The sequence below is a fragment of the Monodon monoceros genome, unplaced genomic scaffold (assembly GCF_005190385.1).
Source record: "Monodon monoceros isolate NGI ecotype Baffin Bay Population unplaced genomic scaffold, NGI_Narwhal_1 Super_Scaffold_9, whole genome shotgun sequence".
NCBI lineage: Eukaryota > Metazoa > Chordata > Mammalia > Artiodactyla > Monodontidae > Monodon > Monodon monoceros.
Window position 1 is genome coordinate 17026366 of NW_021703786.1, and position 14768 is coordinate 17041133.

The window sequence follows — 14768 nt, forward strand, 5'->3', positions numbered from 1 at the left end:
GGGGGGGGGGGGGGGGGGGGGCGGGGGCCTGGCCTGGGGCAGGAGGGGGTGGAAACAGCAGAAGGGGGCCGTGGACGGCGGGCTGGCTGGTCAGCTGCTGACCTGGGAAACGTGTCCCACCTCTCCTGGCAGGCAGGTACTGAATACCCTGCCCCGGGCACCCACCGCCTCTCCCGTGGCCACTGGCAACATGCCTGGCGCCGCTGCCCTGTGCGCCCGGCTGGGCGGTCAGTGCCCCCTTCCCAGTGTGGGGGCAGCGCCCTCTCCCCGGAGCCAGGGAGTCTCTTTGTCCCTGGGGCAGGCCCTGGCTGGGCGCCTCACTGCCCACACTGGCCGGCTGCCCACTGCCACCACCGCTTCCTGGCTCACCTCCTCTGGCTGCACGGTGGCCCCCTCCCTCCCAGGCCCCACCAGCCACTGGGAGCAGGGGCTCTAAGTCTGTGCTCCTTTAGGTCCCTACCCTTTGTGCCCTGGGGCAGGGGGCAGGCGGCTGCCACCTACTCAAACCTCCACCTTCTGTTTCCCCCCTTGGGGGTGCGCAGCCAGCAGCACTTTGACCTGGGAGTCGGAGTTGGAAGCCCCCCGATTCTGGCCTGGTCTTCAGTCTATGCTAGGTGATGGGGGAGGCTAGTGTCTGGGTTCGGGGCTGCTGGGGAAGGAGCGGGTATGTCTGTGTGGGGTAGTGCCTGGGTCCATGGGGACTGGGATTCATATCCCAGCTCCAGTGACTGGAGTGTCTGCTTCCTGCCAGGGTGGGGTTTTCAGGGAGGGAGACATCGACATCGAGGGTGCTCAGCCTGGTGCCGGTGGACAGCTTGCTCTTCCCCAGGTGATAGGAACAGAGCCCCAGACGCTCTGTCCACCTGGGGCCTGGCTCATGGAGGGTTGGATGGGGCTGGGCCTGACCCCTGACCTTGCCCTGTCTTGTGCCGGACAAGCAAATGTTTTACCCTTCTTTGAATGTTGCAAGCTTCTTCCTCTTTCTTAGAGGTGGGTGGGGAGGGTTTCCGGGTACCCCACTTCCCATCCTGCTAACCTTCGCCCCCCAGGGTGGGGTGCCCACATTTCGGGTTAGGCAATGCCCTTTCCTGCCCCCTCCCTTTGTGAGCCTGTGGGTTGCCCTGTCCCTTCCTAGTAAACAACAACTTCTCTTCCTACCCACGGCCCCAGACTCTGAGCTTCTCCCTGACCTTCCCCTTCTCTGGGACCAGAGGTGTGGCCAGGAACCTGAGGGAGCCCTGCATCTCCCTCCTTCTTGGGCAGGGCTGAGGGGCCTGGAGACCCTGGCTCTCAGCACTGGGTAGCGAAGCATGACAGATCAAAGCTCAGGCATGGAGGCAGCCTCGCCTTCCCCGCTCTCCCCACCTGGGGGCTGGTGCTGGGGGTCAGGCAGTTCCTAGGAGGGGTGGACATCTGTGGACCCCACTCCTGTAAGGAGCGATTACATGCTCTGGTCCTCTGCCACCCTTTCTGTAGGCAACCTGGCACATGAGGCTCCCTCCTCCCACTTCCCACCAACACAGGTGTTTGGTAGTCCTCCCTCCACCTCCCATTCCTCTCCCCAGGTCAGGAGGAGGCTGGACCTTGGGTGTACCCTTCAAAGACCCGGGGGCCTGTGGAAGGACAGAACTGTTCTCCAGGTCACTGGGGACAGGTGGGTATCTTTTCTGCTGTCGTCTCCCAGGGAGCCGGAGTGGCAAGCTCCAGAGATGGGACAGGATCCCCCCTCTAAACCAGCCCCTGGGGCGTGGTCTCTGAGGACTGGTATTTACTGTGGAGGGTTGGGATTCAGTGTGTCTTGGGGGGAGGGTCAGGGTTGGGTGTGTTTTAGGGGTGGGGAGGTCAAGGTTGGGTGTGTGTTGGGGAGGGGGTCGATGGCTTACGTGTATTGGGTGAGAGGGTCAGAGTGCGTATGAGGAGAATCAGACCCAGAGCCCGGAAGGGGTGTCAGTTTGTGTGCTGGAGGGGGCGGTGACTTAGGGCACAGAGGGTGTAAGGGGGAGGCGTCTGTGATTGTGTTGTGTGTTTGGGGAGGGAAGGGTCTTTATTTCTTATCGCTAGTCTAGGCTGGAGAGGAAATGAACCTGCCTTTTTTGTTGCTCCCCTGGGAATTCCACGGTGTCGGGGAGCGGGGGTGGTGGGAGGGGAGGTGGAGTACCCTGTGTAGCAAGTTCTGGCTTTGCCACTTACTAGATGTGATAACCTCTCTGAGCATGTGTCCTCGTCTGTAACCCAGGGATCTGACCAGAACCTCCCTCAGAGGGCTGAGATTAGGCGAGATCTTTGCTGTAATGCACACTCTGCTCTTCACCTTGCATGTGATCATCGCTGTCTCCTTGCCGTGGTACCCTGTGTTACGACAGTGGAAAGGGACCGTGGCCCTTTCTGGGTGGGGGCTGGAGAGGACGGGAGGCTAACATCTGTGGAGCACCTACTGTGTGCCTGGGACTTTATCTCTGTTTTACAAATCTTAATCCCGACAATCCTGGGAGAGGGACATTATCTCCATTTACACATGAGGAAACAGCACCGGTGGTTAAGTGGCTGAGCTAAGTGACCTTACAGCTGGGCTGTTTTCTACCATCCAGATAGGCAGCTGCGGGAGGGTATTGTGGGGAGCCCTCCTGGGTGCGGGGAGCTCAGGGCCATGGTAAAACCCCCTCTCCCATGGCTGAAGCCCCGCTTCTGCCTCAGGACCTTCTGCTTTCACCCAGTAGGGGGCGTAGGGGAGGGCCTCCCCCCTAGCCACGCCCCCTTTTCTGTTTTTGATCCTGAAGGCTGGAGGGAAAGACCGATAAGAGGCCTGGGCCAGATCTCCATCCTGTCCTGGAAGCTGCGGATACAATCTGTTCACACCCATCCCCGCCCCCAGATCAGCCCACTGCAGCCCGGAGAGTTTGCAGAGCTCAACGGGCACCCTCCCTCCATCTCCATCCAGGCAGACACTGTAGGAACAGAGTGTAAAAGCTACCGTTCTTATTTTGTTTCCATTTGTGGAGTGGGGGCAGGGAGGTTGGAAGCTATCTGTAGAGGAGCTGGGGATGGGAGCCCCGAAAGACTGGGTCCAGACTTTTCCTTTCCATCCACACATTTGCTGTGTGGCCCTGGGGTCTGGGGGAGCCTGGAGAGACTGGAGGGGGTGAGCCCTTCTCCTTTCCCTCTCCTCTGCCACTCCCCTTTTCAGTCTGTATCCTCCCTCCCCCCGCTTCTGCCCACTCTTTCCCTGGACAATAGGAGGGACAGCCCAGGGAGAGGGGGGACTGCTAGCAGTGCCCTCCCTAGGGTCCAAAATGCAGAGTCAGCCAAAAGACTGTTGAACAGGGTTTTGAATGAAAATGCGGCCCCCTCACCTTTTATCTCCAAGCATTGATAGTGCACAGGCCCCCTCAGGGCAGGATCCCAGCATGGGCAGGGGGAGGGGACTCAGGGAAGGAAGCCTGTCCTCTTAGGCTGGCCAAGACCTGAGACACTGTGTCCACCCGTGCCAAGGGCCCTGTGCCCATGGGGATGTGCCAGTGCAGGCCCTGACTACCCTTTGAGGGGTAGTGTCTGTGGAAAGAGGAAGTGTTTCCCTTCTCCAAATCACTTTGGGGCGGTGCCTACAACGCCCTCCTTCTCTCCGTTTTCAATGGTGGGGCACAGCCCATGGAGCTGGACCTCCCAGGGTAGACTGGAGGCCCTCTGCCCCGACTAGATCAGAAATAGAGGTCCTCCCCTCCCCATTTTGACTTCTGAGTTGCTGGGAACCTCAGCCCACGGCCCAAGGCCCCCTTGGCAGAAGTCTTAAAGGACAGCTCTTCCTGCGCAGCCTTGGGCAGATCACTCAACCTCTCTCGAGTCTGAGTCTGTTTCCTCCTCTTTAAAGCAAGACTCCTAATTCGTTGCTTGCTGGGCAAGTTGCTATGAGGCCACGGTGACCTGCTTGCTGGTGAGGGCCTGGGCGAGCTTCAAGTACCCTGCAAAAGCAGTGATGACGAGGGTTGGGTGGAGCCGGGCATTGTCTTGGGGGATGGCTACCCTGTACTGGGACCTGATGTCCGTCTGGCCCCGGGTCTCATGATTTCCTGTTTGTTATCCCCTCCAGATGGGGTTGGGGACTGGAGGGACCCCTGCCTGGCACAAGCGGAGGCCACTTCAGTTCTGCCCATACCTGCTGAGGGCCTGCTAAGCACACAGTCCTGGAGGAGTTGTGGGGGACGCGGCAGAGGAGGACGAGGCCCCAGGCCAGCCACTCGGTCCTCCCCACGTCCCCGCTGCCCCCCCCCCCCAGGCGGCCAGAACCTTCCTTTTTCCCTCTTCTCCCATTGCCCCAGGACACTGTGTTCTGCTCTGACCTGCCCCATGACCTTGCTGTTGCCCGGAACAGGCATCTCACCCCGACTTCTCCACTTCTCTAGCTCCGGAAATCCTATCCATCTTTCAAGGAATATCTCGAATACCGCCTCTTCCCAGAAACCTTCACAGATGTTCCGGCTTCCTTGCTCACTCACTCCCTCCTTTGAATGCCCGCAGGTCCTTATTTTTTCTCTTAACAACACTCATCTCTCTACCATGAAGTGACTCTCTCCACCTGGTACCTGCAGTGAGCTGTATCATTTGGGAGATCTCTTACTGATCACCAGGTCTTTGATGGCAGGGACAGTCCCAGATCCCTTAGTACCTTGAAGCTGTGAACACAAGGCCTAGCACATAACTGGTGCCCAGGATCTACGTCGTTTGGGAGGAGATACCAAGGGCTGTGGAAGCAGTCTGCCCTCCTCCCCAGCAATCTCATCCACAGCCAAGGCTTGCACCCAGCGTTCCATCTGCAGCCCAGACCTCACTTAGGTGAGACCTCACTTTGGAGCCCAACACCCACCCGTCCACCTGCCCAGTAGACTTTTCTACTTTGCACTCTTGGAAACTGCTGTAGCACAAGCCACACACCAGAGTCCTCTTTGCTACCTCCTTTCCCACACTACCCCCTATCCGCCCCCCACCCCCCGCCACATTGATGACTTGCCTCTATCATCACTGCCTGTTTCTTGGGCTGTGCTACTATTGTGTGCTGCCTGGACTGTTCTAACTGGTCTCTCTTGCCCTCCTACCATCCATTCTTCATACAGCTTCACATGGTTAAATCTGATTTATAACACTGTAAATCAGATCTTGCCTCTCCTTTGCTTGGAACCTTTTTGTGGTTTCTCCCTGCATTTGAGATAAAATCCAGCAAGCTCACCTGGTCTGGCCTCAGCCCACCTCTCCAGCCTGGTCCTCTGCTCCTTTTTCTTTTGAATTTTATGTTATGTCCTCTGTTAGTTCCTTGAATGAACTCACCAACGTCTGTAACCCCAGGACCCTTGCACAGGCTCTTTTACTGGGATTCCACTCCTTCCTACTCTTTACCTAACTTCTAAACTTCTACTCTTTCTTTAGGTCTCTGCTTTGACCTTCCAACCTAAATTAGGTGCCTACATTAATTCTCTTTCAAAGCATACTTTATGTGCTTACTTGTGTCATAATACCAATTATCTCAGTTTGCAATTATTTATAATATGCAGTAATAAACATAAATATATATATTTGTGATTATTTGCTAAATGGCTGTTGCACCATAAGGTCTGCAAAGGCAGGCTCCCCAGGGTATCCACCTGGGAGGTGCTCAGAAAATAGTTTTCCTTGAATCGGCCTGGCGTGGTGGGAATATGGGCTTTGATGGCAGAAAGTTCAAATCCTCACTCTACTCTTTAATAGCAGTGTTATCTTGGACAACCCACCTAACCTTGCTAAGACCTTAGTTTCTTTATTTGTAAAATAGGAATAATACCACTTATCTCTTAAGAGTTGCTGTGAGGATTAAATGATCACATGTTAGAAACCTGGCTTTTAGAAGGTTCTATCCTCGGGAAGCACGTAAATTCCTATCAAATGAGGGAGCTCTGCTGCAGGGTCACAGGGAGCAATAAGATACTCTCTTCTCCTGGGGCATCCCCCCCCCCCCCCCCCCCGCCCCGCGCCTTCCTGCACCAACCCAACCCAGGTCTTTCTTCCAGTGAAACCGGCATCCCGAGGGCTTCCGGGAGGAAGTGGTCAGCTGAAAGGCACCAGCCCCTCCTTTTCTCTCTCCCGGGCTAGACGGTGCGGTGGGGGGCCCATGCTGGTTCCGCCTGTGGGAGACACCCTGGGCGGGGCTTTGCTCGACTGAAGCACGCCGGGCGTTGCGGGGAGAGCCCCCTCTGCACGCGTTTGTGCCAAAGCACCCGAGCTGCCGCATCGGGTTCCGGCGGGCGGGCGGGCGGCCGCAATCACACATGATGTCACAGACAATGACACAAGCCGGGTGTCTCATTCCCACGCGGTGCCCGAGCTGCACAATGTCATACCCGGGATACCCGGCACGGCGCTAACACTTGGCCACACGCACCCCAGACCTTCGCCTCCTGCCGCCACTCTCCGCGTCTCCGGGGGAGCGGCCCGACCGGGCAGGGGGCTGGCGGGTGAGCCCCGCGGGCAGGCTGGCGAGCGGGTGATGTCACGGGCAGCGGTGGGTGGGTCACCCGGAGGTGAGGCGCCGCCAGGCGAGTTCAGAGAGAGTTCAGCCGCATTGCATTAGGCAAATGAGGCCCGGGCTGGGTGGGGGGTGTGTGTTGGGGGAGGACAGCGGGACCATCCCCCTTCTCCCGCCCACCACCTCCCTCGCCTTGGCATCGCGGGGCCGGGGACTGACCAAAGCACGGGGGAGGCTGGGAGCCGGAACTGGGACGGGGGAGACGCCCGCCCCTCTTCCGTCCTGGCGCAGCCCCCTCCTCTCCCGGTACCCAGCCTCCGTCAGTACTCCGTGCACGCCTCCTCTCGAGCCTTTTACCCCTTCCGTCCCTTCTTCTCTCCTCCTCCTGCCCGGGCTCCCCGCCACTTGCCTTCCATGGCCCGCCTCTCCCTCTCAGTTCCCGGTTTGGCGCCCGCTGCTGCCGGACCCGCCGGGAAAGGGTTAAGGCAGGGGCGGTGCCTGGACGGGACGGGGCGGAGGAAAGGGGGTGGGACTGCAGGGGAGGGGGCGCGTAGGCCGGGGCTGGGGGCCCGCGCCGCGCACCGCCGGAGACCGAGCGCAGGGCGGCCGCCCCTTGCCTGGTGGAGGCGGAGGCGGAGCCGCGCGGTCCCCACCCCACCCGGAATCCTCGCCCCGGAGAAGCCCGGGAGCCCCGGCTGGGAGGAGGAAGTGCTCGGTGACTCCTCGCCCCCGGCCGGCGCACTCGGGGAGCCGCGGGACGCTGCCTCGGACACTATGAGACTCGCGACGGGAGCCCCCTCGAGGTGAAGACGCCGAGTTCCCGGGCCTCGGCCGGGCGTTCCCGGGGTCAGCCGAAGGACCCCCCCCCCCCCCCCCCCCCCCCCCTACACACAACTTCCCTGCTTTTCACCTGGGACTCGCAGAGCGCCCGGCCGACTTGGACGCGGGACTAAGGGCAGAGGGCGGCCCCCGGCCCGGGTCTCCAGTCGGGGCGGGGGGGACGTGCCCCTCGCCCCCAGCAGCTCTCGGATGGCGCCGCCCGCTGAGTGAGGGAGGCGGCGCGCAGGACTTATCCGCCCGGACCTCTTGTCTTCGCGGGGAAGATGTACGAGAGTGTGGACGTGGGGGGACTCACCCCCACCCCCAATCCCTTCCTGGTGGTGGATTTTTATAACCAGAACCGGGCCTGTTTGCTCCCGGAGAAGGGGCTCCCTGCCCCCGGTCCCTACTCCACCCCGCTCCGGACTCCGCTTTGGAATGGCTCAAACCACTGTAGGTACCGGCCTATCCCTCCTATTGTGGGAGCTGGGGGGTGAGGGTGGGCTGTAGGGCTTCCGCTCCACCAGGAGATGCAGGCCTGGGGGCGTAGTGAGGGTCTTGTCTCTACCCTACCCTCCACTTTCCCTTGTCTCTCTTGCTGAAAGTAGGGTGCCCTTGTTGGACAATTGGACTCCCCCGAGTAACCCTGGGCGCTATTTCTGTTGTATTTGGACTGAGGAACTTTGGGGGTTCCTCCTTTCAGGAAACGTTTGTTCATCTCTCCTTCCACTTTTTGCAGGGGAAGTGAAGCCCCTTGTCCCCAGTTTATATTCTTCTTGCTTGCAATCCGATAGCTTCACAGCTGAGTGGTCCTTTCTCCCACCCTGAAGGGTGGGGTAAAGGTCCTATCTGTGGGCTTGTCTGCTTCTAGGAGGAGGGGCCTCCTCCCCAGATCCCACCCCTGCCAAAGCTTTGGGGAGAGCCTGTCCTGGGCGACAGCTGCTGCCCCCAGCTCTTGGGTGTCAGGGGAGCGCTCCATTTCTTTGGTGTTGGCAGTGGGGTGTGGCAGGAAGGGGCAACTCCGTCAGATACCCGTCGGCCAGCCTAACCGACCCTTACACCTTGGGGAAGGGCACCTGTCCATCTGAGGGTTGTCCTGGCCCTAGACACTTGGCTGGCACAAGCTTCTATGCCAGGAAAGGAGGGGAGAAGCTACTCTGGTGGGAAGAATCCCCCTCCCCATAATCCTAATACGGTTTGTTCTCTGGAGGATGAGTTTGATTTTTTTGTGGGTCTGGGGCTACTCTGGAAATGAGGGCTGCATCCTCTCCCAACTCAGCCGTGTCCTTTTGTTACCGTGTTTTCACATGGGGATGGGGCAGGCACTGGGCTGTCCCTTCTTAAGAGGGCCGCTGTTGATGAGAACCCTGGAGTCCTGGCACCTCCTCTCCTCGCCGTCCTCTGGCTGGGTTCAGGCTTCCCTGGAAGGGAGAGGCTCTGTACGCGGGCGGGAGCTGTGCGTGCCTGGGGTGCACACCTGGGCATGTTTATACCCAGCTGTGAGGTCGTGTACCTGGTGGGGGAGAGCGGTGCTTAGGGGGTTATTGTTACTTGGCTCTGGTTCTGTCCTCTCCCCTGCTCTGGGCTCAACTCTTCCCTGGGGGGCTTCTCCCACCCTCCCGGCCTGGCTCCCTCTCTTTTGCCTGCCAGGGAGGAGGGGTAGAGTGGGTCTCTGGGGGCCTGGCAGATTGCAGTAGGTTGAAGGGCAACCCGCAATGCCTTTGCTCTAGGAAGAGAGACCTGAGGTGCAGAGACGCCCATCTCTGCCCCTTTCAGAGCCACCTCACCCCCAGCCTTTATTGTCCCGCCCCCTGACCTTTGCCTCTGGGGCAGATTGCCTGGGAGGCTGCAGGCTGCAGACCGTGGGAGGGAGGGCGGGGTGCGCGTGGGTGCACTTTAGGAAAAAAAAAAAACGGACAGGCGAGAGGTGTGACACACACTGGGACCCTTCTTCCCATCCTTCCAGAACTGGAGGAAGGTGTCCCCTGCTAAGTGGGATACTTGGGGCATGGCTGCCATGGGCACTCTCTCCACAGCCTTGGCCACTTTTGCCAGAGGACTGGGGAGGAGATGGGATCCGAGGCCTTGGGCTCCAGCCCTTGGGGGCAGCTCAGCTCTTTCTGGCCCCAAACTGGCCAGGCGAGGTAGGGGGAAGCCTGGAGGCCCGCGGGCAATGGGGGAAGTGGAGGCCTGTTCCCCCGCACCGTGTGTGGGGCAGCGTGGAGCCAGAGGCCCCGGCTCCCCTGTTCCCGTGGTGGGAGTGTCGGGTCTGTGGCAGTGGGCTCAGCCCCCAAGGCTTAGTGGGCCGGGAAAGTGGCTGGGAGGGTTGTGGTGGGGTACAGGCTGGGAGGGCCTGGAGGCTGGGGGTGGTGACTTGAGTGTGTCTGGAGTACACGGGCTCATGACCGAACCCCTGGGTGTGTGTAGGTCCTCTGGTGACAGGAGCCCTCCTGCCCCCTCACGCCGAGTTCTCCACTGGCTGCTGCCACCTCCACCAGAGGTGGGAAGAGGCTGCACGTGGGCTGGGGGAGAAGACCTTCGCGATCCTGCAGGGCCCCGGGGACCTTGCCTCCCTCCCCCAGAATCCCCGTTTTGGGGCGCCAGAGGACAAGGGGTACACAGGATGTGGCTCTCCATCTGTCCCCCACCAATCTCGCGGCTCACGCCTCCGCCCGCTCCCAGACGTCCAAGAATGTGAAGCACGTGGATGCCCGTAGTGGGGGGAGGGGGGGAGATGCTTATCCGCGGCCGCTGGGTAGGGGCCTTCTTCCGCCGCCGCCGCCGCCGCCGCCGCCGCGCTACACCCAGAGTCACCCCCACCCTCCTCTGGGGTGGAGGAAGGGCGGGGCCCAGCGCCGTGCGCCCCCTCCCCGCCCCTCCCCGCGGGCTGCCAGCGGAGCTGCGGAGGAGCGGGCGCCAGCAGGATTGGGAGGGGAGCCGCTGGCCGGGGGCCCGACTGATTTCCTGCAGATCTCCTCCAGGAAACCGGCCCCTTGTGCGGGCCTGCGAGCGGCTCAGGGGCGCGGGGACTCCGGAGCGTTCTGCCCACCAGGAGCTGAGCGGGGGCGGGGGAGGGGCAGCCTGGCAGCGCGGGCGGGAGGGGACGCCTGGCTCCCTGGGCCGGTGCCATCCGTTCGCTGGGCGCTGGAACTTTTGAGCTGAGAAGGTGTGGTGCTTCTCCCGCCTCGTCCTTCTGCAGGAAGAGGAGAGATTTGTGGACTGGGGCCTCTGGGGAGGGAGGTGAGCGGGAAGGGGCCAGGCCGTGGCAGTCCTTCCCCCGCTGGGTGTGCAGAGTTAAGGCTGCGTCCTGACTCTTGCAGAGGCTGGGAGCGTCCTAGAGTGCCCCTGCTCCCCTTGGCTGCTGGCTGGTGGCCCGGGAGGTGGGGACTGAGCCGGGGCTCTGGGTTCAAAGGGCACAGTGGGAAACCTCAGAGCTGTTACCTGGGTGACAGGTGGGGATGTGCTGGGCGTGGGGCGTGCAGACCAGTGTGATAGCCTCAGAGGCAGCCAGCTGCTGTGGGGCGGGCCGCAGGGAGTCCTCAGTGAGCCCAAACTGTGTACCCTCACCTTCGGTCATCTCCCCCATCCTGCCAAAAAGCGCAATTTAAAAAGCACATTCTTCCAATTTCATAAACAGCCTCTGGACTTTGCCTCAGCTCCAAATTTCTACAGACCTTTGCCTCCCCAGTCAGTCCCTGGTCTTAAGCTGCCTGTCCCTCATCTGGGTACCCCCTGTGTCTCCCCACGGCCCCCTCCCCTCAACCCCACTCCGTACCCCAAAGCTCCCTCTGTCCTTTCTCCCCCTCTCCTCTGGTCCATTTTAGAGGTCGGGCCTTGGGGGAGGTGGGTCCAGGGCAAAGACTGGATGGGGAGGGAGAGAGGGAGGGGGAGGGAGGTCAGAGCCTCCTTCCTCTCTGGTCAGAACTCTGACTGGGATTCTAGGCCATGGTCCCTCCCCACACCCCCTTGTCCTTGACACCCCCCACCCCCCACCAGTCTGGATTGTCTATTGTGACTCCTTTTACGTCTTGGAAAAAGTTAGCACAACAAAGGGCTCCTTTGTCGCTCACCCCTCTGCCTCCTGGCCTCACCCAGGCCCCCCAACCCCCCCCCCCCCCCCCCAGCAGCTGTTCTCAGACCTCTCGCCTGTCTGATTTGCTTTTCTGGCCTCTGGGAGAGTGAGGTGGGGAAAACCAGGCCAGGACGGTTCGATTTGGGGTGAGGAGCAGAGGGTGGGGGAGGTCAGCGAAGAGTCTGGCTGGGTGCGGGGCTGGTGTCCGCAGCCACTGATCCTTTGCTCCAGGCTGCCCTCTGGGCAGGGACAGGGACGTGGGGCCACAGCAGTGCTGGTCGGCCGGGCTGACCAGGGAAGTGGTGCCCAGGCCCAGCTAAGAGCCGGGGAAGCCCTGCCAAGGTTGTTGGCCTGGCTCCCTGTCATCAACCGCCTGGCAGTCCCTAGTTGAGTTTGCAGGTAAAGGGGGAGGGTAGTAGCATGCAGCTAGCCAGCCCCCCACCGCTCCCCACCCCCATCCACGTGCTTCTTTTCTCTGTGCCTGGGCTTCGGGGCCACATGAGCCATGAGGTGCCATGAGGTGCTTGGGCAGGAACTCTGGGCCCCTTTGAATTCCAGAACCTCGTGTGCTGGAGTTTGGGGTGAGACTAGATAGGATTCTGGGGTGTGGGAGGAAGCAGGGATCTATCTCCTCAGGGAGGCATCCTTGCCCCTCCTTGGCCCTGGGCACGTGGACTTAGCAAAGCCTCAGGAGGGTGCTGGGTGGCCCCTTGGGAATCTGGGGTTGACTGGGTCACAGTTCTCATCCAGGACAGTACACCCCCAGCTGCCCTGGCTTCGGGCACAGACAGCCCCCATGCAACCCAGCCCTGTTCTGCCTGGGGTGATGGGCATGGGGCCAGGCACTGGGAAGGATTTGTAGGGGGAGCTGCCCTTGCTGGCTAGGTTACCCTCCTGGCTGCCCTCTTAGAGCTGAATAACAGGAGGGGAGGGGAATAGTAACCGGGACACAGGACATAGTATCGTATGGGGGCCAGACAGACAGAGCATTGATGGGAACAGACCCCCTTTGTCATGCTTTTCCCCCCAGACAGGGGGCACCCAGAGCAATGGGCTTCCGGGACCCATAGGGACTCTTCTCCCTGTCTCCAGGGGGTCCCCCTGCTTATCTCAGGGAGTCCCCACCTGCTGTGCCCCAGCATTTGTGACTGTGCACACCCTGCTTTGGGTCCCTGGCCAGGGGATTGTTTGGGTGGAGGAGGGGCTGTGGCTGCAGGCAGAGGGGATGGAGGGGGGAGCGGAAGCAGAGGGGGTGGGGGAGTGGCCGGCTTTGAATATCCTGTTGACCCCAGTTTCCTCTGTCCCCAGCTTGTGTCCTCTTCCCTCCCTCCTCATCAGGCCTTAACTCCTTCCTAACGTAGGGGAGATGGGGCCGGGCTGCCCAGGGTCCAGGGCTGTGGAACCAGGCTGACACCCACGCCCAAGCGCCAAGTACTGCCACATCCGCGTACAAATCTGATGGTTTATTATCTGCTCCTTCTGGTTTTGAAGGTGGGGTCCTGCGGAGGTAGGCAGGACTGAGGGGGTGCTGGAGCTTCATCGGCAGCCTCATTTCCCCAGTCGGGCTGGGAAGTCCCAGGTTTCCTGAGACTGTGTCCCTTCCCCAGAGTTTGACTCCTGGCAGCAGTGGAGTGGCTGGGAGAGGCTCCTGGGAGAGATCAGGAGGCAGGGTGGGCACTGTATTAAGGATGGTGACCTGGGTCTCTCTCTAACCGCCCTTCTCCTCTTGTCTCTCTAGCCATTGAGACCCAGAGCAGCAGTTCCGAAGAGATAGTGCCCAGCCCCCCCTCGCCACCCCCTCTCCCCCGCATCTACAAGCCTTGCTTTGTCTGTCAAGACAAATCCTCAGGCTACCACTATGGGGTCAGCGCTTGTGAGGGCTGCAAGGTGAGTTGAGGGGGTCATTGGGAAGGACATCCCTGATTAGATAAATAGGATGTTCCCACTGCCGAGGGCTCGGACTGTGCCAGTGGTGGTGGTGGTAGTGGGTGTCCCTGAAGCTGCTGGTCTTACTTCTGTGCGGGAGGTGGCAGCAGCCTTGGAGGAGGGGAAGCCTTCAGCAGAACCTCCTTCCCCATAGATGAGCAGGGGTCCCCCAAACCAGAGGTCCCCGTCCTGTCTCAGCTCTTTTCCCCATCATCTCCATCCTCCAGCTGGCAGGGTGTACACCCGCTCTGCTACCGATGCCCGGGTTGCCATGGTGAGCTAGCTGCCGACTGGCTCTTGGCTGGGGACCCAGGAGGCCTGCCCTCTGTGGCCCTGCCTGAACCTCGCCATGGCAGCCTGGCAGGAGGCCGTTAGGAGCAGGCGCCTTGCCTTGGCCTCTCCTTCAGGTGCCCAGGATGTGGACTTCCCAGAGTCTGGCTGGATTTCCACGTGCCCATGTTTGGCTCCAGGGTGCAGATGTGGCTGCCACCTTCCCAGCAGCTGTGGGCATGGCCTCTCCTCCTTCCCTCCCCAGGGCTTGAGCCTCTGTACCTGTTTCTTCACCAGAGATTGGAGCTCAGAAGCTGCGCAGCTTTGAGGCTTGGGGCCCTGGGCTGCCCCTCAGTGTGGGGCAGAGATAAGCGCAAAGCACCAGGCCTTGGACTCTTTGTCTGCCTGTCCTGTCTGGTTGTTCTTGGTCTGCCTTAGCCTGTCTGTCAGTCTCTCTGTTAGCCCGTGTGGGCAGCCCCTGACCAGCCTGGTCTACCTGTGATCAGTCTGTGCGCATCTGCCTGGTTAGCGAATGCGTGTTTTGCTGCCCTGCTCCTGAGCACGCTGGCCAGCCTGTGTGTGTGTCTGTGTGGCCCCTCCTGCTTGCCTTCTCTTCTTGTGCTCTGAGCCCAGGGCTGTGGGTTCCAGAGCTCTGCCTCTCTCTCATCTAGCCCCATCTGCCCCTTTACTTGACTCACCAGCAGCCCGAGGTCCTTTTCCCCAGGAGAGAGGAAGCTGGGTCTATGCGTGTGGGTTGGGGGAAGCCCTCTGCCCACCTGCAGTGTTGAGGCAGCAGGTACTGGGATTCTTCTCGGGGTATCCTTGTAGGTGGACCCTTCTCTCTGCCTTATCTGGCCTACTCAGGTAGTTGATGTCCAAAGCCCTTGGGGGCAGCAGCCACCTGGCCCTCTGCCCCCACGGCTGAGGCCACAGGCCAGCGCTCTTCCTACTGAGGGTGTGGCTGACCTGACTCCCTGCCCTCCATACCCAGGGCTTCTTCCGCCGCAGCATCCAGAAGAACATGGTGTACACGTGTCATCGGGACAAGAACTGCATCATCAACAAGGTGACCCGGAACCGCTGCCAGTACTGCCGGCTGCAGAAGTGCTTCGAAGTGGGCATGTCCAGGGAGTGTGAGTGCCGTGGGCCCTAAAGCTGGGCGATCAGGGGCATGTCCAGGGAGTGTGAGTGCCG

General features: G+C 60.8%; 1 protein-coding gene across 7 annotated transcripts in view; it reads left to right on the forward strand.

Moving 5' to 3' along the window:
- The window catches only part of RARA (retinoic acid receptor alpha), a 43982-nt gene that overhangs the window by 21715 nt on the left and 7499 nt on the right, over nucleotides 1–14768 (forward strand). For 5 of the 7 annotated variants that reach the window (XM_029212202.1, XM_029212201.1, XM_029212207.1 and 2 more), the window contains exons 3-4: nucleotides 13117–13265; nucleotides 14566–14707. In XM_029212202.1, the coding sequence (XP_029068035.1) occupies nucleotides 13117–13265; nucleotides 14566–14707 (291 nt within the window). Of the gene's footprint in view, nucleotides 1–839; nucleotides 1214–1565; nucleotides 1655–2777; nucleotides 2961–6918; nucleotides 7760–13116; nucleotides 13266–14565; nucleotides 14708–14768 lie in introns of those variants that run through there. The other 2 variants (XM_029212208.1, XM_029212206.1) reach the window with 2 other exon arrangements.